Raw genomic sequence first — 23,845 nt, 5'->3', positions numbered from 1 at the left:
GTAAACATCCTAGGGCGTGCCCGTACGTGGGTGCAAAAAAACATGCGTGCAAACAACAACAACAAAAAAAAACTTTGAAACCACGTGGCAGTAACGACCACAGAACCCCCCCCCCCCCCCCTCTATTTACATGAATGGTTTGGTCCATTCGCAACGCCAAAGCGAACGGCGAACGGCTAAATCGCCATAGCTCGGTAAGTACTTGTCCGATTAATTTCAAACCTTGAAAAGGCACATCCTCGGGTCCCCAGCAATATACCTGGCAAGTTTAAAGTATATCGGACCCGTGGTTGTCGAGAAACAGCGGTCACAGACAAACACACACACACACAGACACACACACACACACACACACACACACACACACACACACACACACAGAGATTAGTGGAATTATAGATAGATACCCTCCACCACCAAAGGTGGGCAGGAATGTAATTTAGTGGATAATGGTTATGTTTTCACCTCTGTTTGTTTGTTTGTCTGTCTGTTTGTAAGTAGGATATCCCAAACAGTTATAGACAGATTTAGAGGAAACTTGGTGGACATGTTGGTTATGTGCCAAGGACGAATTGTTTCGACTTTGGTGAAGATTCGGATTCAGATCCGACCATTCAGTGGGAAACAAAACGTAAACTGTCCAGTCTAGCGGAGGTACGCACTCTACTGAGTGTCGTTCTAATTCATTGATGGGATGACATTCATATCACAAGGTCAGGGGCAGAAGACATTAAAATGAACTCCGTCTGGCCGGACGACTGACCATCCGACCGACCAATCTGACCAAACGGCCGTCTGACCGACCGACCGTCTTGCCGACCGACCATCTAAATGTCCGACCGACCGACCAACCGTATGACCGACTGACCACCTGACTGACCATCCGACTGAGCGATCAACAATCTGAACGACATTCAACCATTTGGCTGACCAATCCAACCGACCGTCTGACTGACCAACCGACCGTCTGACCGACCAACCGACCGTCTGACCGACCAAATAACCATCTGACCGTCGGACCGACCACCTCGATTCAGTATCCAAAAAATATATAAAAATCTGACCGACCGACGGACCAACCATATGACCGACCAACCGACAGTCCGACCAACCGATCTGACAGACTGTCTGACCATCGGGCCGACCAATCCAACCGACCGTCGGACCGACCAACCGTCTGACTGACTGACCGACCGATCTGACTAACTGTCTGACCCACCGACCGACTGTTTGACCGACCAACTAACCGACCATCTCACCAACTGCCTCACCGACCAACCAACCAACCGTCTCACCAACCAACCATCGGACCCACCAATCAACCGACCGTCTCACCAACCAACTGATTGACCGACCAACCAACCAACCGACCATCTCACCAACTGACTGACCGACCAACCAACCGACCGTCTCACCAACCAACTGACTGACCGACCAATCTACCGACCGTCTCACCAACCAACTGACTGACCGACCAACCAACCGACCATCTCACCAACCAACTGACTGACCGACCAATCTACCGACCGTCTCACCAACCAACTGACTGACCGACCAACCAACCGACCGTCTCACCAACCAACTGACTGACCGACCAACCAACCGACCGTCTCACCAACCAACTGACTGACCGACCAATCTACCGACCGTCTCACCAACCAACTGACTGACCGACCAACCAACCGACCGTCTCACCAACCAACTGACTGACCGACCAACCAACCGACCGTCTCACCAACTGACTGACCGACCAACCAACCGACCGTCTCACCAACTGACTGAACGACCGATCATCTGTCCATGTACTTTGTGTACGTGATATTTCAAAAACCGTTAAACATTTAACTATTCATATTAAACAGATCTATTTCTCGTGACATTATCGCAACCTGATTAGATCACGACAGTGATTGGCTGAAATATGTTACCATGGCAACCATCTCGGTAACTTGGCTTGCATCCGTGATATTTTAAAAAACCGTTCATGATTTATCCTTCATATTACAGATCTATTCCTCCTACCACCTAAAACGCACAGATCTAGAGTATCAGCTCCTTGTTTTTCAATAAATGAGTATTTGTATAATATCAATAGCTGATAGAATAGGACTGACGAGATACCATCGGGTCACGCACGCACACCCATTTGTGAGCTACGTAGCTTGGGTTCGAATGTCTGGTCCATGCGAGTGTGTCGTCCATTAGAAGGACGTTAAGCCGGAGGACCAGTCTGCCTGTGCTCGGAACATTTGTGGACTTTCATGAAAAGTAGGCAAGTTATCGCTGGCACCATGAACAAACCTACAGACGCAACAATGGGGATAATTGAGGGACGTTAAATAATAATAATGTCACTATTGTACATTAATTAAACGAGCGATGGAAGAGAAGGTTATTCGTCGGATAATTATCTCCACCACCCAAGGTGCACGGAGGTTGTTTTCATTGGTGTTTGTCTGTTTAATATCTTAACAAAATTATGGACGGATTCGGACGAACCTTTGTGTACAGGTTGTGTGTGTGTGACGAGGACGATTCGATTCGATTTTGGTGAAGATCTGAATATGGATTCGGATATGAGAATTATTTAATTTTTTAAGTGATTCTTCACCATTGAGTGAAAGGGCTAAAACCAACATACAGCAGGATACCTGAAAAGGTTATGGACGAATTTGGACCATATTTGGTGGAGAGGTTGTGTATGTGACATGGTTGAATCGATTCAATTTTGGTGAAGATCCGGATCCGGATCCGATTATTTTAAAATTATTCTTCACCATTGAGAGATAGGGCCAAAATCGATATATATCACGATATCTCAAAAAGTTATGGACGGATGTGGACGAAACTTGGTGGACAAGTTGTGTATTTGAGTATTAAACGTTAAGGTGACAGGTTGTGGCCACCTGGCACCCACATCATTGTATCTAGATGACAGAGACCCCCATGAATAGCGTTTCCGGTCACCTTCATGACGACGCTGGCAGGTTCACTCCCCGTGGGTTTGTGGATGGATCAACACGTGACCCTAAAGGGTTGTCCACCTGCGGGCGGTGCTTGCTATGGGCTGTTTCCGGTTGGCTTCGCGACAAGCGGGTACAAAGTCTCTTTTTCACTTGTCGGTGGTCTCTTCGTGCCATGAAACGTCCCTTAGGCACACAAGATCAGAGGAACACTCCGAGGGCTTCAGCTTGTTTCTCCGGTACGACCATCTTAGATCGAGCGCTCGCTCATGATCTCTCCGCTCGTCGGAAAGTTTTTATTTATATTTTTACACCATCTGTGCTTTCAATATGTTTCGTCAATTCCTCCGTATTGGAGTTACGAGCAAAGTGTGTCACTATATGTTCAAAATGCCTATGTCTCAGATGTTAAAAACTCGCCTATGTTCTAAATAGTCCAATATACATACGTATTGCACTATTGCTTCATCTTCCTCAACGTGTCCTTCTTCTTCTTTAACCTTCCACAATTACGTTTTCACCCCTGTCTGTCTGTTTGTGAACAACATATGTCAAAAAGTTGTGGCCGGATTCGGACGAAATTTGGCAGAGATGTGGCGTATGTCACAAGGATGAAATTATTCGATTTTAGTGAAGATCTGGATTCGGATCCGGCTACTAGAATTTTTAAGTGATTCTTCACCATTTGGAGATGGGGCCAAAAACGATACATAGCAGGATATCTCAAAAAGTTGTGGACGGATTTGGTCGAAACTTGGTGGACCGCTTGGCGGTTGGGCGTCTAAGAAGGACGATTCGATTCGATTTTGGTGAAGATATGAATATGGATTCGCATACGAGAATTATTTAATTTCTTATGTGATTCTTCACCATTGGGAGATAGGGCCAAAAACGATACATAGCAGGATATCTTAAAGTTATGGATGGATTTGGACTAAACTTGTTGGACAGGTTGTGTGTGTGACGAAGAAAAATCAATTCAATTTTGGTGAAGATCTCAATATGAATTCGCATACGAGAATTATTTAATTTCTTATGTGATTCTTCACCATTGGGAGATAGGGCCAAAAACGATACATAGCAGGATATCTTAAAGTTATGGATGGATTTGGACTAAACTTGTTGGACAGGTTGTGTGTGTGACGAAGAAAAATCAATTCAATTTTGGTGAAGATCTCAATATGAATTCGCATACGAGAATTATTTAATTTATTGTGTGATTCTTCTCCATTGGGAGATCGTGCCAAAAACGATACATAGCAGGATATCTCAAAGTGATGGATGGATATGGACGAAACTTGTTGGACCGGTTTGGTGTGTGTGACAAGGAAAAATCAATTCAATTTTGGTGAAGATCTCAATATGAATTCGCATACGAGAATTATTTAATTTATTGTGTGATTCTTCACCATTGGGAGATAGGGCCAAAAACGATACATAGCAGGATATCTCAAAGTTATGGATGGATATGGACGAAACTTGTTGGACAGGTTGTGTGTGTGACAAGGAAAAATCAATTCAATTTTGGTGAAGATCTCAATATGAATTCGCATACGAGAATTATTTAATTTATTGTGTGATTCTTCACCATTGTGAGATAGGGCCAAAAACGATACATAGCAGGATATCTCAAAGTGATGGATGGATATGGACGAAACTTGTTGGACCGGTTTGGTGTGTGTGACAAGGAAAAATCAATTCAATTTTGGTGAAGATCTCAATATGAATTCGCATACGAGAATTATTTAATTTATTGTGTGATTCTTCTCCATTGGGAGATCGTGCCAAAAACGATACATAGCAGGATATCTCAAAGTGATGGATGGATATGGACGAAACTTGTTGGACCGGTTTGGTGTGTGTGACAAGGAAAAATCAATTCAATTTTGGTGAAGATCTCAATATGAATTCGCATACGAGAATTATTTAATTTATTGTGTGATTCTTCTCCATTGGGAGATCGTGCCAAAAACGATACATAGCAGGATATCTCAAAGTGATGGATGGATATGGACGAAACTTGTTGGACCGGTTTGGTGTGTGTGACAAGGAAAAATCAATTCAATTTTGGTGAAGATCTCAATATGAATTCGCATACGAGAATTATTTAATTTATTGTGTGATTCTTCACCATTGGGAGATAGGGCCAAAAACGATACATAGCAGGATATCTCAAAGTGATGGATGGATATGGACGAAACTTGTTGGACCGGTTTGGTGTGTGTGACAAGGAAAAATCAATTCAATTTTGGTGAAGATCTCAATATGAATTCGCATACGAGAATTATTTAATTTATTGTGTGATTCTTCACCATTGGGAGATAGGGCCAAAAACGATACATAGCAGGATATCTCAAAGTTATGGATGGATATGGACGAAACTTGTTGGACCGGTTTGGTGTGTGTGACAAGGAAAAATCAATTCAATTTTGGTGAAGATCTCAATATGAATTCGCATACGAGAATTATTTAATTTATTGTGTGATTCTTCTCCATTGGGAGATCGTGCCAAAAACGATACATAGCAGGATATCTCAAAGTGATGGATGGATATGGACGAAACTTGTTGGACCGGTTTGGTGTGTGTGACAAGGAAAAATCAATTCAATTTTGGTGAAGATCTCAATATGAATTCGCATACGAGAATTATTTAATTTCTTATGTGATTCTTCACCATTGGGAGATAGGGCCAAAAACGATACATAGCAGGATATCTCAAAGTTATGGATGGATATGGACGAAACTTGTTGGACAGGTTGTGTGTGTGACAAGGAAAAATCAATTCAATTTTGGTGAAGATCTCAATATGAATTCGCATACGAGAATTATTTAATTTCTTATGTGATTCTTCACCATTGGGAGATAGGGCCAAAAACGATACATAGCAGGATATCTCAAAGTTATGGATGGATATGGACGAAACTTGTTGGACCGGTTTGGTGTGTGTGACAAGGAAAAATCAATTCAATTTTGGTGAAGATCTCAATATGAATTCGCATACGAGAATTATTTAATTTCTTGTGTGATTCTTCACCATTGGGAGATAGGGCCAAAAACGATACATAGCAGGATATCTCAAAGTTATGGATGGATATGGACGAAACTTGTTGGACCGGTTTGGTGTGTGTGACAAGGAAAAATCAATTCAATTTTGGTGAAGATCTGAATATGAATTCACATACGAGAATTATTTAATTTCTTATGTGATTCTTCACCATTGGGAGATAGGGCCAAAAACGATACATAGCAGGATATCTCAAAGTTATGGATGGATATGGACGAAACTTGTTGGACAGGTTGTGTGTGTGACAAGGAAGAATCGATTCAACTTTGGTGAAGATCCGGATCCGGATCCAGCTAGTATAATTTTTTTAGTGATTCTTCACCATTGAGTGATATGGCCAACCAGGTGGAGGTATGCTCTCTACTGAGTGCCGTTCGAGTTAATATTAAGGCCTTGCCTCTCCAAATAGAGAAGTCAAACTACGCTTATGGCTTTGCCCAAGTCTTTCACGAACCGTATGGCTCGGTCTCATGTTCAACTAAAGTTAGCGTAGGAATTGGGATTTTGGCCATGGTGCCGGCGATAGCTCGCCGACATACAATGGGATCATGACTGTCCACCAACTAATGCCAGCAGACAGGACGCCTGTTTAACGCCCATCCGAGGGATGGCACACACATTGATGAATCACCCTGCCTGTGAAACACCAGGATGGCAGTTTATAGCCGGGTGAGGATTCAAACCCAGGCTAAACAGCTCAGAGGCTAAACAGCCTGCAGTCCATCCTGCCAGCCACCAAGAAAACTTAATTGCTTGTTATAAACTAGAATATAAAGAGGTTTCCGTGTCCTGCACTCTTGTAAGTACACTACGGTATAACATTCGTCAATTTTTTTGGAAAACCCCTTGTATCAAACCCGGACAGTGTGTCTGTGCTCACACCAGAAACACAAAGTCGACACTACATTCCACACCGTAGGACAAAGGATTGCTCCTGATGCTGATCCGCTCATTTTTTTTACCATTCACAGTGCAGAACCATGTTTCCAAAGAACAAAAAAAGGTCGAAGAAGGAAAAAACTGAAAACGGCTGCTCCTCGGCTGGTAAGTGAAAATAACTTGGATTCTTTGATTTGCTTCTGATTACGATCATTGTATACAATACAACATTGCGTGCACGCACTTATGCAGCGATTGGCCATCGGCGTGTGTTTTGTGGTTTTGAGCAACAGAACTTAGAAGATAGCCCATTCTGTGAGTTTACATAATACATAGCAAGAACAGGTCAGCATCCAACCCCTGGGGGTGTTTTCAGGAAGGTGATTCAAGTGGTTGTAATAGCAAATGATCCGTGAAAAAAAGTAATGCGATCCACAGGTGATTGACGTTGCACCTCGTGTGTAATGTCCACGTATACCTGCATGCTGGGCCCATCTCACATGGATTTACAGGAAATGGTCCATGACATCCTGAAATGTCACTGGTTATGTTCTCATCTGGAAGAAACCAGTTCCATACCAGTCACATTCTTACCACCCCGTTCCCAGAGCTGGAATAAAGGGCACTCACCATTGTTCGGGTTGGGCTCAAAGGACAGGATCACTCAAATAGGAAGACTAATTTCACCTTGATCAATATATATACAGTGCATTCAGAAAGTATTCAGACCCCTTCACTTTTTTCACATTTTGTTATGTTGCAGCCTTATGTTGAAATCGTTTAAATTCATTTTTTCCCTCATCAATCTACACTCAATACCCCATAATGACAAAGAGAAAACAGGACTTTAGAAAGTTTTGCAAATTTAAAAAAGAAAAAACTGAAATATCACATTGACATAAGTATTCAGACCCTTAACTCAGTACTTAGTTGAAGCACCTTTGGCAGGGATTACAGCCTCGAGTCTTCTTGGGTATGACGCGACAAGCTTTACACACCTGGATTTAGGGATTTTCTGCCATTCTTCTCTGCAGATCCTCTCAAGCTCTGTCAGGTTGGAAGGGGACCGTCGGTGGACAGCTATTTTCAGGTCTCTCCAGAGATGTTCGATTGGGTTCAAGTCAGGGCTCTGGCTGGGCCACTCAAGGACCTTCACAGAGTTGTCCCTAAGCCACTCCTGCATTGTCTTGGCTGTGTACTTCGGGTCATTGTCCTGTTGGAAGGTGAACCTTCGGCCCAGTCTGAGGTCCTGAGCGTTCTGTTTCAGGTTTTCATTAAGGATATCTCTGTACTTTGCTCCGTTCATTGTTCCCTCAACACGGACCAGTCCCCCAGTCCCTGCTGCTGAAAAACACCCCCACAGCATCATGGTGCCACCACCATGCTTCACCGTTGGGATGGTATTGGGAAGGTGATGAGCAGTGCCTGGTTTCCTCCAGACATGACACTTAGAATTGAGGCCAAAGAGTTCAATCTTGGTTTCCTCAGACCACAGAATCTTGTTTCTCACAGTCTGAGAGTCCTTTAGGTGCTTTTTTGAAAACTCCAAGCGGCCTTTAATGTGTCTTTCACTGAGGAGAGGCTTGCGTCTGGCCACTCTGCCATAAAGCCGAGATTGTTGGAGTGTTGCAGTGATGGTTGTCATTCTGGAAGTTTCTCCCATCTCCACACAGGATTTCTGGAGCTCAGCCAGAGTGACCATCGGGTTCTTGGTCACCTCTCCTACCAAGGCCCTTCTCCTCCGATTGCTCAGTTTGGCCGGGCGGTCAGCTCAAGGAAGAGTCCTGGTTGTTCCAAACTTCTTCCATTTAATAATTATGGAGGCCACTGTGCTCTTGGGAACCTTCAATGCAGCAGAAATTTTTTGGTACGCTTCCCCAGATCTGTGCCTCGACACAATCCTGTCTCTGAGCTCTGCAGGCAGTTCCTTCGACCTCATGGCTTGGTTTTTGCTCTGATATGCATTGTCAGCTGTGAGACCTTATATAGACAGGTGTGTGCCTTTCCAAATCATGTCCAATCAATTGAATTTACCATAGGCGGACTCCAGTCAAGGTGTAGAAACATCTCAAAGATGATCAAGATCATGAAATCATGATCATGAAAGATGATCAAGATATATATATATATAATATATTGTTACGGATTCATCACTTCCGTTGTTGTGGTTTTCATCCACTTGAAACATTTCTGGTTCCATGTATTATTATTATTGTGGTTTGACGGAAATGACGGTTCAATAACCGTTTTGGTAAAATTGTCAAAAGGTAAAAAGGATAATGTTTTAAATGAAACTGGAACCGGACCACGATGAAGTGGAAGGATAAGAAAGAGGGCGGAGCGAGAGAGGTCGGACAAGAAAGCCGAGTTCTGAAAGAAGAAACAAGAAGAAACAAAAGCCGAGACAAGAAAGCCAAGTTTTGCTCTGGGTTCTGAAGTGAACGTTGGCGAGCAAGAATCACTGGCGAACTTTCGGGTTTCCGGGAAAGGAATTCCTGCGACCGAGTTGTCATCGCTGTGACCGATTAACCTGTGTGTCAAGTTTTGCTATCGATTCAGGAGAGAATCATCGCCGTGCTGGTGCGCCACGAGACCGGGCCGTCGGCCATTTTGACTCGCGCAGGACTTGTGCTTCGCTCACGGTTTCGTTTCTTTTCGAACATTTTCACCGCATTCAGACGTCGATCTGGGGCGTGTGTGTGACGTGGCTTTTTGAAGGCTAATTCGTCCATACCCGAGGGTGTGATCTCTCAGTCGCCTGTAGGGCGCCTTTGGATTTCCCAGTCGCTTTGAGGGCGCCTTTGTACAGCTTTGGCTGTGTGACTGTTCTTGCCATCTGCACGGGATTCTGGTTTCAATTGGACCTCGTTCTAGCGATCGCTGGAGCGAATCAACTGTGGCTTGAAGCCAGGAATAAGAGACATTGGGGATGTTCTGGTTTCATTCACTTGGAGCACAGTGAGTTATATATTATAACACTGATGGTACCATCATAGAATATTGATTGTACTTTAACTTCTGATTCATATTATTGTTGTATGTTTATTCTTGTGTGATCTTAATACAATATTTGTTTGTGAGTAACAATTGGTGTGGCTTCACCATTGATCTTTGACATACAGAATAACACATTTTTCTGCCGTGACTCCTCTTGGGGCTCGGCATTACACCGTGACCTGACCAGGGGGTCGGGGAGGAGCATGTAACAGAAACTGGGGGCTCGTCAGGGATTAAATTCCCTGATAATTCGTCTGGGATAGAATTCCCTAACATTCCCAAAATTCCCAAATTTGGATTTTTTTTCCAACATTCCCAAATTTAAAAAAAAAAAGAAAAATTGAAAATTTTTTTGTGTGAAGGTTAACAGGTGTTAACTGATAGTCACCATGGTGTTTGATGCAGGAAAGTTTGCGGCGTCCTCTAATGAGGCACAGTTCCAAGCATTAAAAAAATCGGAACTCTTGATATTGGCCAGACATTTTAACTTGGAGGTCCGAGTTAGTATGAAGAAGGCAGAGATGCAGACATTGGTGGTAGAATCTCTGGTGGGACAGGGAGCATGGACAGAGGTCGCCTTGGATTGGTTACCCGAGGAAAAAGAAAATGTGGAGCTCCGGAAAACGGAGATGCGACTGCAGAGCCAGGAAAGGTTAAAAGCAGAGGAAAGGAGAGCTGCAAGAGAACTCGAGGAGAGAAGAGCAGAGGAAAGGAGAACTGAAAGGGAACTCGAAGAAAGAAGAGAAAAGGAAAGAGCAGAACAGGAACGAGAACTCGAGGAGTGAGGAACGAGAACTCGATGAGTGAAGAGCAGAGGAAAAAGCAGAGGAAAGGAGAGCTGCAAGAGAACGCGAGGAGAGAAGAGCAGAGGAAAGGAGAACTGAAAGGGAACTCGAAGAAAGAAGAGAAAAGGAAAGAGCACAGGAGAGGAGAGCCGAAAGGGAGTTAAAGGAACGTGACATTTAGTGTCAGAAGGAAATTGAACTCAAGAAGTCGGAATTAATGAGAGAACAGGGAGAGGTAGCATCCATGCCAGCTAGTTCGACAACTAGTCAGAACACTTGGGATGTTGGCAGGCATGTGAGGCTGGTTCCACCCTTTAATGAAAAGGAGGTAGCCAAGTTTATTTTACATTTTGAGAAAGTGGCTCAAATGCGAAAATGGCCGGTGGAGTCCTGGACTATGTTAGTGCAAAGTGTTCTGGTGGGTAAAGCTCAAGATATATTTTCGGCTTTACCGATTGACCAATGTGCAGATTTTGAGATAGTGAAGAAAACCATTCTCAAGGCCTATGAATTGGTCCCTGAAGCTTACCGGCAAAAATTCTGGAACGCCAGGAAGAGGGAGAGTGAGACCCTTGTGGAGTTTGCCAGAATGAAAGAAACCATGTTTGATCGGTGGTGTGATTCGAAAGGGGTTGGGAAAGACTTCAAACTGTTGCGACAATTGATCTTGGTGGAGGAATTCAAACAGTGTGTCCACGCGGACATTAAAGTACATCTGGAGGAAAAGAAGGTACCATAGTTGTATGAGGCTGCAACCATGGCAGATGACTATGCCTTGACACACAGGATGGGGTTCCACAAACCTAACTTCCCGCCTAGAGTTCGCCAGGGGAGTTATGGTACATCCGGTGCGGAGAACGAAAATTCATGGGGGCGGCCTAGAGATGACTATGAGGACAACTCTGATCCTGCCACTTTTAGGGATCAGAAGACTACAGTTCCAAGACAGACTTATCTTCCGGGGGGCTCGAGGCAGACCACGAGTTTCTCCTCCGGGCCTACTTGCGCTTTTTGCAAGAAACCTGGACACTTGATGTCCCAATGTTATGCTCTGGAAAGGAAAAATAAAGAGCAGAGTCAGACTAGTACATTCCCGAATGCATTGGCAAATGTGAGAAATCGTCCTTGGAGGACATAGCCTTGTGAGGGTCCCCACGCCAAAGTTACGGCATCACAGAACGACCTTGTTCAAGAGGGTTACAAACCATTTATTTCAGAGGGGTTTGTGTCACTGGATGGAGACTTAACGAACCAGAGGCCGGTTAGGGTATTGACGGACACAGGAGCACATCAATCTTTGATGCTTGAGGGCATTTTGCCATTGTCAGAGAAGCCAGCAACTGATGTCAGTGTTCGTTTACAGGGGGTTGGTGGCTATGTCAAAGCCCCACCTCATGTCATCCATTTGAAGTCTGATTTGGTGTCAGGACCGGTCACCGTAGGGGTACAAGCCACTCTACCAGTAGAGGGAATATCTTTTGTTATCAGGAATGATTTGGCCAGTGGTCAAGTTTCTGGTAACCCGATGTTTGTTGACAAGCCTAGCATGAAAAATAACACTGCACGGTTAGAGCAGAAGATTCCGGGTATCTTTCAATCCTGTGCCGCAGCTCGTGCTATGGGTAGGAAGCGCTCTGAAGAGAAGAGGAAGGTACTGACATCACGCTTTGCACAGGCATGTCTTGTCAGGTACCCAAAAACTAAGTGTCAGCACACACAAGTCAGGGATGGAGGCAATGTTGGCAAGCTCTTTGTAGGTGGACTGAACCTCAACACAAGGGAAGATGTTCTGGACTCCATCTTTGGCAAATATGGACCGCTCTTGGAAGTGCTGCTGATAAAAGACAGGGAGACGCAAAATTCAAGAGGGTTTGGCTTTGTCACATTTGAAAACACAAAGGACGCCAAAGATGCAGAAAAGGATTTGGATGGCAAGGATTTGGATGGTCGGACCATAACAGTAGAGAAGGCAGGCCATAGGCGTCGAAGGGGCTACGGAGGAGGAAAACGTGGAGGTAGTTTCAGGGGTGGCTATGGCTCCCAGAGTTACGGCAGCTCCCGAAGGGATGATTATCAGGGTAGTGGCCGAGAAGGAGACCGCTATTTACGTGACTACAGCGACAAGCGTTCCAACCGTGATTATTATGAAAGTTAGGAAGAGTTTGAAGCACTGAATGCTGCGGAGCAGCCGAGCCAAGATTCCTACACGGATTAACCGTTAACTCCACGTTCCTAAAAGCGTCCATGTAGTGAACTTTCCTACACGGATTAACCGTGAACTCCACGTTCCTAAAGGCGTCCATGTAGTAAATACTTCCAGACCTCACCACCCAACCACTATGAAACCTGGCTCTCAGCTCGGCCTCCCTAAAAAAGTGCTATAGATTTGCTTGACTTTGGATTTTTGATCACACCCCCTTAACCTTCATTCAAAAAAATGAAAAATAAAATTAGAGGTTGATGAGATGGAGTTTGGCTTTGCAGGAGTTCAACTGGGAAATTGAGCATGTAAAGGGGAGGGACAATGTCGTTGCTGATGATTTGTCCAGAGTGAACTAACTTTGGAATTCTCTGTAGGTTACTTGAAGTTTTGTTGCTTTATTTTTGGGAAATATTGATTATTGGCTCATGGGAATTGATGATTTGGGTGTGAGTTTACTTTTGTTTGTTGGAAGAGTTTTGCCGACAAAGAAAGTTTTCACTATGTTCAATCTTTCTTTCTTGAGGGGGGGGAAGTGTTACGGATTCATCACTTCCGTTGTTGTGGTTTTCATCCACTTGAAACATTTCTGGTTCCATGTATTATTATTATTGTGGTTTGAGGGAAATGACAGTTATTGTTGTGAAAAGGTAAAAAGGTTAATGTTTTAAATGAAACCGGAACCGGACGACGACGAAGAGGAAGGAGAAGAAAGAGGGCGGAGCGAGAGAGGTCGGACAAGAAAGCCGAGTTGCTCCGGGTTCTGAAGCGAACGTTGGCGAGCAAGAGTGACGAGCGAACTTTCGGGTTTCCGGGAAAGGAATTCCTGCGACCGAGTTGTCATCGCTGTGACCGATGAACCTGCGTGTCAGGTTTTGCTATCGATTCAGGAGAGAATCATCGCTGTGCTGGTGCGCCACGAGACCGGGTCGTCGGCCATTTTGACTTGCGCAGGACTTGTGCTTCGCTCGCGGTTTCATTTCTTTTCGAACATTTTCACCACATTCAGACGTCGATCTGGGGCATGTGTGTGACATGGCTTTTTGAAGGCTAATTCGTCCATACCCGAGGGTGTGATCTCTCAGTCGCATGTAGGGTGCCTTTGGATTTCCCAGTCGCCTTGAGGGCGCCTTTGTACAGCTTCGGCTGTGTGACTGTTCTTGCCATCCGCACGGGATTCTGGTTTCAATTGGACCTCGTTCTAGCGATCACTGGAGCGAATCAACTGTGGCTTGAAGCCGGGAATAAGAGACATTGGGGATGTTCTGGTTTCACTCACTTGGAGCACAGTGAGTTATATATTATAACACTGATGGTACCATCATAGAATATTGATTGTACTTTCACTTTTCATTCATATTATTGTTGTATGGTTATTCTTGTGTGATCTTAATACAATAATTGTTTGTGAGTAACAATTGGTGTGGCTTCACCATTGATCTTTGACATACAAAATAACACATTTTTCTGCCGTGACTCCTCTTGGGGTTCGGATGTACACCTTGACCAGGGGGTCGGGGAGGAGCACGTAACAATATGTATATATATATATATATATATATATATATATATATATATATATATATATATACATATATATATATATATATATATATATATATATATATACAGACTTGGCATTTAATATGGAATATTTTTTTTTTCTTGATTTGGGTTTACTTTCTTCACTCAGTATATCAATCTGGTGAGTTTCTTTTACGCTTCGGTGTTTGCTTTGTCAAAAGAACCATGTCACTGATTGTCTTTCGCAGCAAGAAGTCAATAACCGGATAATATCACAGGTGGCGTGACAAATTTTAAGGACAGGTACATTTGACGATTGGCTTCACAATCGGGTATATAAGGGTTGTTGCATTCTGTATTAGTGTAAAACAACTGCTGCACGTCTACAAAAGTTATTACCGCTTCCTCTGGAGATGGTCCGTCAACTTGACAATACTGTTTGTCATGGAGTGGTGGCTTTACGAAATTCTGCCATGAAACAGCGTGCTATTGCTCGGCAGTATGGCATCACTCAACGTCAGGTGTCAAAGATCATGAAACGAAATGCTCATAGGGGTGTCCCTACTCCAATACCGAGGCCAGGACGTCCACGCAGAAACACAAGGAGAGATGATCGCCAGCTGCACCGGTTAGTCTGCAATGGCCGTACCAAGTCAGCTAATCGGCTTAGGGCTGAGTGGCGGAAACTGACAAATGTGCCTGTATCCAGAAGGCTAGTCAAACAACGACTGTTTCAAGCAGGCTATCGTGCCACGCGTCCCCTGAGAAAGCCACGCCTGACCAGACAACACAGCCAGCACCGATTCAAGTGGGCCAGAGAGCACCGTCAATGGCAGCCAGGACACTGGAATCACCTGACCTTCAGTGACGAGTCTAGATTTCTGGTCTATCGTCAAGATGGCCGCGTCTGAGTGCGCAGCCAAGTGCATGAAGCCCACAACGAAGATTGTATAGTGCCAAGAGTCCAAGCTGGAGGTGGTGGGGTGGCCGTTTGGGCTGCTTTTCATGCAGGGGGCAAAACTGACCTGGTTGTTCTGAATGGAAACCTGAACCAGTTCAAGTACAGGTCATTCTGGAAGAAACATTGCTTCCATTTGCTCGTGCAGCATTTCGAGGAAACTTTGTCTTCCAAGATGACAATGCACGGCCTCATCGTGCTCGCATGATCCAACACTTTCTTGCTGACCGTGGTGTAGAGCATATGGAGTGGCCTGCCATGTCCCCGGATATGAATCAGATAGAGAACTTGTGGGCAGAATTAACGCGTCAAATCGACAACTTGGACCAGTAGCCGACCTCTATGCGTGAATTGCAGCAGACTATTGTCACTGCATGGCAAGCGATTCCTGTCCAAACCTTGGCAAATCTCGTGAACTGCATGCCTCGACGTGTACGTGCTCTCCTGAATGCTCGTGGCGGTTACACGAAGTACTGAACTGTAATTTTACTGTCTGTAATCCCAGTCATAATTTAGCTTTTGTTTCTGTTGAAAATTTTTTTTGTCTAATGTGCAAAATAAAGAGATACTTCTGGAAAACGTACAGACGTTTAACACAGTACTGTCCGTGAATTGAGTTCAATATCAGTTTCCATCACTTTCAAGGATCAATTTATTTGCTTTGAAATGTCAAATGTGGTTTTTGTTTCTATTAAAGGTCACATTAACAAAATCTAGAATAATTTCAACATAATTCCAATGAACTTTTGGTTCTAAGTCATCTTGAAAAGTAAGTTCACCCCCACAAAAAAAATATTCCATATTAAATGCAAAGTCTGTATATATATATACATGTATATATATATATATATATATATATATATCTATATATATATATATATATATATATATATATATATATATATATATATATATATATATATATATATATATATAATATTATATATATATATATATATATATATATATATATATATATATATTATATATATATATATATATATATAATATATATATATATATATATATATATATATATATATATATATATATATATATATATATATATATATATATATATATATATATATATACATATATATATATATATATATAATATATATATATATATATATATATATATATATATATATATATATATATATATATATATATATATATATATATATATACACAAAGAATTAAGTTAAGCACCCCTACACAACGAATTAAGGTAAGCACCCCCTAATATATATTCTTTGTGTATATGTATACATTGGCATATATTCTAAGGTATGTGAGATCAAATAATGATAGGTATGACATTAGCAATTATCCATTGATGAAATTGAGTGATCAAAGTGAAAAAAAGTGATTGGTTGAGTCAGTGATCCGATCACGTGGGTCCTACACACGTTATTGACGCAAAGATCGCTAGAGGTCTTCTCAGAACAATGACTGTACGTTAGAAAACATAAACGTCATCCACACTGTCCGTGATGGACCTATAGCTCCATACTTAAATTGAGGTGAAAATATGCCTAAAATTCCCAAAAAATTTCACCTTAAATTATTCAGAATAAAATATTGAAAACGGCATGATTGTTATGTTTTTATGTGACCATAATATCACTTCTCCAGAAAATATAGCAATATCATGGGTATATTACACTGTTTTGACGACAACAAACTTGTAATGTGCGAGGTTGTAAAAAAACGGGGGGGGTGCTTAACTTAATTCTTTGTGTATATATATATATATATATATATATATATACATATATAAACATACATGTACATATATAAACATACATATACTACATACATATATAAATAACAGAACATATAGTGCCAGGACACTGCCCGATGTCGCTCTCCTCAGCTGAAACCTGTAGATCATCACTGTTTCTGGGCCTACTCCAGTACAGCTCCTCATGGGCGGCCCCAACAGCAAAGCACATACACCACCAAGCGACATCGTGCTGCATGGTCACCACCAGATATCATTGACCACATAAATATTTGCCCCAGACCTACCTTTAAATATGAGTTGATTCTCTCTCCACTCACCTCTGTCTCCCGATCCACAGTGAGGCTGATTCTTCTGTTTCCTGTAGTTGTGTCACAGTATTCTTGAATTGTTTAGATGAAGCTCCCCATCATCTTGAGATATTTCAACAAGGACCTTGCCATAAAACCTCCACACACACTTCCACTGGTAGCACACCACACTTCCACCCATGGTCATCACACACCTCTCTCGCCTTACTTACATACTTGCACAGCTTCTTTTCATATGCCCACTCCATATTTCCCTTCCATGGTACTGTCAGCTCAACAATGATGACCCTTTTCACCACATCAGACCAAATAATAAAAGCAGGTCTTTGTTGGATGACTGCAATATGAGATGAAATCTCAGTGCTTTGTCCAAATCTGCATCTACTTATCTGCCAACCCATACCTAGCTTCAAAATGCATCCTGTCCCCTTGACATCACTTAACTTCAGTTTCTCACCCTCCTTTATGAAGTTGATAATGGTCTTCTCTTTTGTGGCTGATTTGTTTGCCTCATTGCATAGCCTCTTCGTAACCTCGACTATCATTCTCAAAGTGTTATATATGTGTGTGTCTATATATACATGATATTGTTACGGACGCGGTTTAGATGTTATTTTTGACCGAGCGGTGGTGTATTACCGCGACCTAACAGTTATTCCCCGACTAGACCCCGATTCCACCCAGACGTTGACCAAATCGCGCTATGCCAAATCAATGATAGAAAGGACACGACGACTGGGAAAGAGGAAACGACGCAAGGGGGTACAGTTCTCAAGACCTCTGGAGGAGGGTGTAATTACAGTGGTGAAGAAAAGGGGTAGATTACAAGGTAGTGAGGTAAAGACACAGAAGAGATAGGGACTTAATTACAGTCTTATCTTAGCCCAGACAGACCACAGACAAACGGAACAAGGCTGACTTACACAGGGATTGATGGCAGGGAAGGACAGGTAGTTCGATAGCACAAGGTGCACCTTGGCTCGGGGACAGGATCAAGCACGGTCCAAGAGATGCAGGGAGGCCTCACAGCGCTCGGAGGTGGCGTCTTTCTTTCTCCAAGCTCAGCGCGCATCTGACGTCACCTCCCTCTTCCTGCGCATGCTCAGCGGGGAGTGACACGCCCTCGGCTGGTTGGCTCCACCCCAGATGGGACCGGTCCGCCGCTTCCATTGGGTGCGGGGGTTACCGGGCTCCGCCCTTGACGAGGAGCTGACAGGGAGCCCCTATTTGGTAACCCCGTCGAGCACATGTTCGTTGGCGGCTCGTTGGGAAGGCCTCATGCCCTCCCAACACCCCCTACCAACCAAGCCGGAGTGAGGACGCGCACTCCCTGTGCACGCCGCCGCCGTTGCTGTTGTTGTTGTTGTTGTTGTTGCTGAACCGTGAGGAAGAGCTGCGGGGAGGTATTGGGAGGTCCTAAACTTCCTAACGGTGCCATACAATCACATTCTGGTGCAACGAAGGGTCAGAATTAATGGAAACGAGTCCTTAACTGACATAGACTAAGAATAACTAGCAAGATGTCCTATAGTTGTCTTACATGAGATGCGGTGAACCTGGGCACGACATTTAATGGGGGAAATAGGGGGAGGTCGGGTCTACAGAGTGTTGTTTACAGAAAATGGGACTAGGGAATGGGGGATTGGGGATAGTTGGGAAGTATTGAGGAAATAGGGGAATATTTACAAGCGGATATGGATGGATGCAAATCCCATATCCGCAAGAATATATATGTGTGTCTATATATACATGATATATATGTGTGTGTGTATATATATATATATATATATATATATATATATATATGCAGTCATGGCCAAAAATATTGGCACCCTTGCCCTTTTTTCAAATAATGCACCATTTCTTGCAGAAAAATGCTGAAAAAAATTAATTGGTGTCCACATATGTATTTATTTGGTTTGCAGTGGAACAAAACAAAAAAAGCTGAAAAAAATACGAAATCTTAGCTTATTCCACACAGAAATCACAAAATGGCCCGGACAATATTATTGACATCTATTAGAAGTTGTTAGAAATAAATAGATTTCAAGCAAGTGGATTCTCCTTTACCTTGGAATTGAACTCACCTGCGGCGAGATACAGGTGCCTGCGATATAAAAACCACTCAGCCAACCAGTTTGAATGGAGAAAAGGCGTCATTCTGCTGTTTTGTGTCACTGTATGTTCAAACATGACCAATGAGCATGGAGAAAAGAAAGAAAACCAGAGGATTGTCTGAGGAGGTCAGACACAAGATTGTTGCCAAGCATGGACAATCTCAAGGCTACAAGTCCATCTCCAGAGACCTTAATGTGACTGTGTCCTCCGTACGCAATGTTATCAGGAAGTTTAAGGCCCATGGCAGATTCAAGGATTGTTTGAATGGTGGAGAAAGCACCTCAATCAACTACCAAACAGATTCAAGCTGACCTTCAGACACAAGGTACGACAGTTTCAACTCGCACCCTCCTTCACCAACTCAATGAAAGGGGGTTCTATGTTAGGAGACCCAGGAGCACTCCACTGCTGGGAGAGAGACATAAGAAAACCCAACTGGAGTATTTTTTTACGTCATAATTCGACAAGTGCAACGCTTGATCTGATCAGTATGAAAAAAAAAATTCCTCTGCAACTGTTAGTCCGATGAACACAAAATTTTTAGAATCCCAGAGAATTGCCTGAGGCCTAAAAAGCCTTGATTCCAAGATGGCATCAAAAGCCAGGCACTCCTCCTGTAGAATTGTTCTCATGATAATTATGATGGCTTTTATTCACGTGGTACAGGCGCCATCTTGGAAAAATCGAAAAAAACTGCACCTCTATATCTCTGAAAACACTCCATGGAAAAAATTGAAATATGGCTCAATGTCAAGCACTCCCCTTGGGGAATAAGATATGTTAATGATGATGTCATCAGTACCATAATTATGACGTCATAATTCGGCAAGTACAACGCTTGATTCGATCAGCATGAATTTTTTTCTCTGCAATTATTTGACCGATTGACACGAAATGTTCACCATAGTAGCGCCTCCTCCTGTAGGATATTTTAATGATAATTATGATGTCAAATTTCAGCGTAAAGGTGCCACCTTGCAAAAACCGAAAAAAAAATTGCCCCTCTATATCTCTGACCCCGCTCCATGGAAAAAATTGAAACATGGCTCATTGTCAAGTACTCCCCATGGGGAATACGATATGTTAATGATGATGTCTTCAGTGCCTTCATTATGATGGCATAATTTGACAAGTACAACGCTTGATTCGTTAATGAATAAAATTTCCTTCTCAAGAAGTCCTTCTCAAGACTGCGCATGGTAAGTATTCTATGAATACCATCAAGTTACCCTGCGCTCTCGAAGCAAAAAGTGGGGTTAAGCATTCGGTTGCGTACGTGTGCAGTACGTGTGCCGTGTCTGCATTTTAAAAATTCATTTTCTCGGCAACCGTTGGTCCGATTGACAGGAAATTTTACCATAGGAGCGCCTCTGCCTGTATAATTTTTTTTTCACAATTATGACGTGATACATTATCCGTACATATTTATCCCTACATGGTACCGACGCCATCTTGGAAACACGTTACACCTCTATATCTCCCAAATCACTCCATGTAAAAAATTGAAGCATGGCTCATTGTCAAGTACTCCGCTTGGGGAATAACATATGTTAATGATGATGTCATCGGCACCTTCAATATGACGTCATAATTCGACAAGTATAACGCTTGATTTGATCAGTATGAATTTTTTCTCTGCAATTATTGGTCTGATTGACACGAAATTTTCACCATAGGAGTGCCTCCTCCTATATAATATTTTCATGATTATTATGACGTCATAGGTTACGTGGTACCGGCGCCGTCTTTGAAAAACGTCGCACCTCTATATCTCTGAAACCACTCCATGAAAAAAATCTGAAACCACTACCATCTAGTTCTCTCTGCGTCCGTTTCCGTCTGCCTGGAAGTTCGCCAACATCACAGTAATACACAAACATAGTTCAAAAATGAATCCTCTTAAATGCAGGAGTATTAACTTGTTTCCAATTATTATAAGCAAGGTCATGTAATCTATCATTGCAGCTGACATCAAAAGCTTTGTATTCTCCAATGGCCTGATCTCAGATCATCAGTTCAGTTTCATTCCCAGTCATTCTACCTTGGCCATGTTTTTTCTACTCTCCCAACAATGGATGGAAGCCCTATATGTTAAACATGAGATCAAGGTTTTCTTTCTGGACATACCACGATCATTTAATAGAGTCTGGCACCCCTCCTTGATGTCCACTCTCTGAGTATTGCATCCAAGGCCAACTCCACACATGGCTTACTGACTTCCCCCACTCTCAGCCAATGTGTGGCACTCAACAGAATCCTTTCATCTCCCCTCCCTGTCAAGGCTTAAATAGCTCATGGTGATGTACAGTCAGGGCAGGCGCCAGACTATTTTGTGCCCTAGACAAGGCCAGCTACTTGCATCCCCCCCCCCCCCCCAATTTTCTTTTGCCAACTTCGATTATTAAAAAGATGTTTTGTCGAAAAAATAAAAAGCAGAAAACTTGAAACTGCTAAATTTATTTTTAATTGCAAGAATAAGTACCGTGAGATGCCAACAGCACCAATATTAAAGGCGCAATATCCATAAATATGGCAGTGGCCCTGTTACCCCATGCTTTGGGGCAAATGGGCTTTCACTTAAAAAAATATGACACTACATGTGGTTTGCAATGCAAAATAAAGAAAGTGGTCCCTTTATGAGTGTGTGAATGGAAATTACAGATAAATAAAACAGTTTTTGGTTTGAGAAATAAGTTTTAGATATGCAAAATCAAAATTTTAAATAATCAGTCTTTGATTTATCTTTCGCAAATACAAAATAAAATATTTTGGCACACAAATCATTTTGAACTAAAGGGCACTCGGTATAATGCATACCTCAGCCATTGGCAACACAACATTCAAACCTTTTACTTCACACACCTTTAAGTATATATTGTGGCGGGCACAAGGGACAAGAATTCAACGCACCAGCAGGTGGTGCGAACGTCCAGGCGGGGAACTGTAATGCATGCCCCGCCTATCGGCCGATCGGCCACGCCCGGGGGCAAGGCGTGGCCTCAGGACATATATGCGGGCTCTAAGCTCGAGCCCGCCCAGTGCTGAAGTGCGAGCTCTTAATAGAGACTCTTTGTATGTACCAACGCATTGTGGCCTACCTCTCTGGCAATCGAGTCATGTGTGCACAGCACCACACTGGTGACCCCGATTGGTTCATCCGTTGCTGACCACCGAACGCGCCATGGCTACCAACGCCGTCGCAGTCAAACTCCCGGATTTTTGGGAAGTGCAAGCCGACGTTTGGTTTTTGCAAGCTGAAACTCAATTCCAACTCCGAGGCATAACGGCGGATGAGACCCGGTACTACCACGTGGTCGCCGCCCTCGGGCCCAGCACTGCCGCCCGAGTCGTGTCCATCCTTCGGCGCCCGCCGGGCGACAACAAGTACGAGGTGCTCAAACGTCTCCTCATCACCACGTTCGGGCTCACGGAGATCGAACGGGCCGACCGCCTCTTGGACCTTCCCGCCCTCGGCGACACACGACCATCTGTCTGGATGGATTCCATGTTGTCCCTGCTTGGAGACCAGCCCCCGGATTTCTTATTCCAGGCGCTTTTCCTATGCCAGCTACCTGCACAGGTACACCTCGCGCTGGCCGGTTCCAAAATAAAGGAACCCCACTCCCTGGCTGGAGAGGCCGACAAGTATTTCTTGGCCTGTGACACGCGGTCGGTGTACGGTGCTGCCGTAGTGGATCCCGGCGCAGAGGCTCCAGCGCCCCCGGCTTTCCTCGTGGCCGCTGCTATGCCCCGTCCACTACCGCCACCGCCACCACCACCGCCGCCGGCACGGCCGCCGCAGCCGTTACCGCCGCAAACCTGGTGCTACTACCATGCCAGGTTTGGCCGCCAGGCTAAAACGTGTCACCCGCCGTGCTCTTTTGACGGGTCAGGAAACGACCGGCGCTCACTTGCGGCCATGAGCATCGGCCATTCCGGCAGCCTCCTGTTCATCACGGACACCTTGTCCAGGCACCATTTCCTTTGCGACACAGTGCTTGCCGCCAACGGTACACCCATCCGCACATTCGGGAAACGTTGCCTCTCACTGCGGTTCGGAGGGCAGCGCTTTCAATGGTCATTCGTCACCACCAGCATGCCAATGGCACTGCTCGGTGCGGACTTCCTTTGTGCGCATGGGCTGTTGGTCGACGTGAAGCGCCGATGGCTTGTCCAGGCCGAGACCTTCAGCTCGCTCGCCTGTTCGCTGAGCGGCTCGTTGAGCAGCTCACTGAGCGGCTCACCGAGCGGCTTGCCAAGCGGCTTGCTGAAAGGTTCCGTCCCGGTGAGTTTAGT

General features: G+C 43.8%; 1 protein-coding gene across 2 annotated transcripts in view; it reads left to right on the top strand.

The window, feature by feature from the left end:
* The first annotated feature begins 2,991 nt into the window (after positions 1-2,991).
* LOC137423077 (serine/threonine-protein kinase Sgk2) overlaps positions 2,992-23,845 on the top strand; it is a 66,409-nt gene continuing 45,555 nt past the window's right edge. Inside the window, exons 1-2 of one of the 2 annotated variants that reach the window (XR_013622893.1) lie at positions 2,992-3,202; positions 6,999-7,071. Coding sequence is in view for 1 of the 2 variants with exons in the window: in XM_068109869.2 (XP_067965970.1) it covers positions 7,008-7,071 (64 nt within the window). In the remaining variant the exon portion in view is untranslated. The remainder of the gene's footprint in view (positions 3,203-6,998; positions 7,072-23,845) is intronic. The other variant, XM_068109869.2, reaches the window with a different exon arrangement.

This window comes from Myxine glutinosa, chromosome 3 (genome assembly GCF_964187855.1).
Source record: "Myxine glutinosa chromosome 3, kmMyxGlut1.1, whole genome shotgun sequence".
NCBI lineage: Eukaryota > Metazoa > Chordata > Myxini > Myxiniformes > Myxinidae > Myxine > Myxine glutinosa.
The sequence above is the reverse complement of the archived record's forward strand: the minus strand, read 5'-3'. Positions and strand labels throughout refer to the sequence as shown.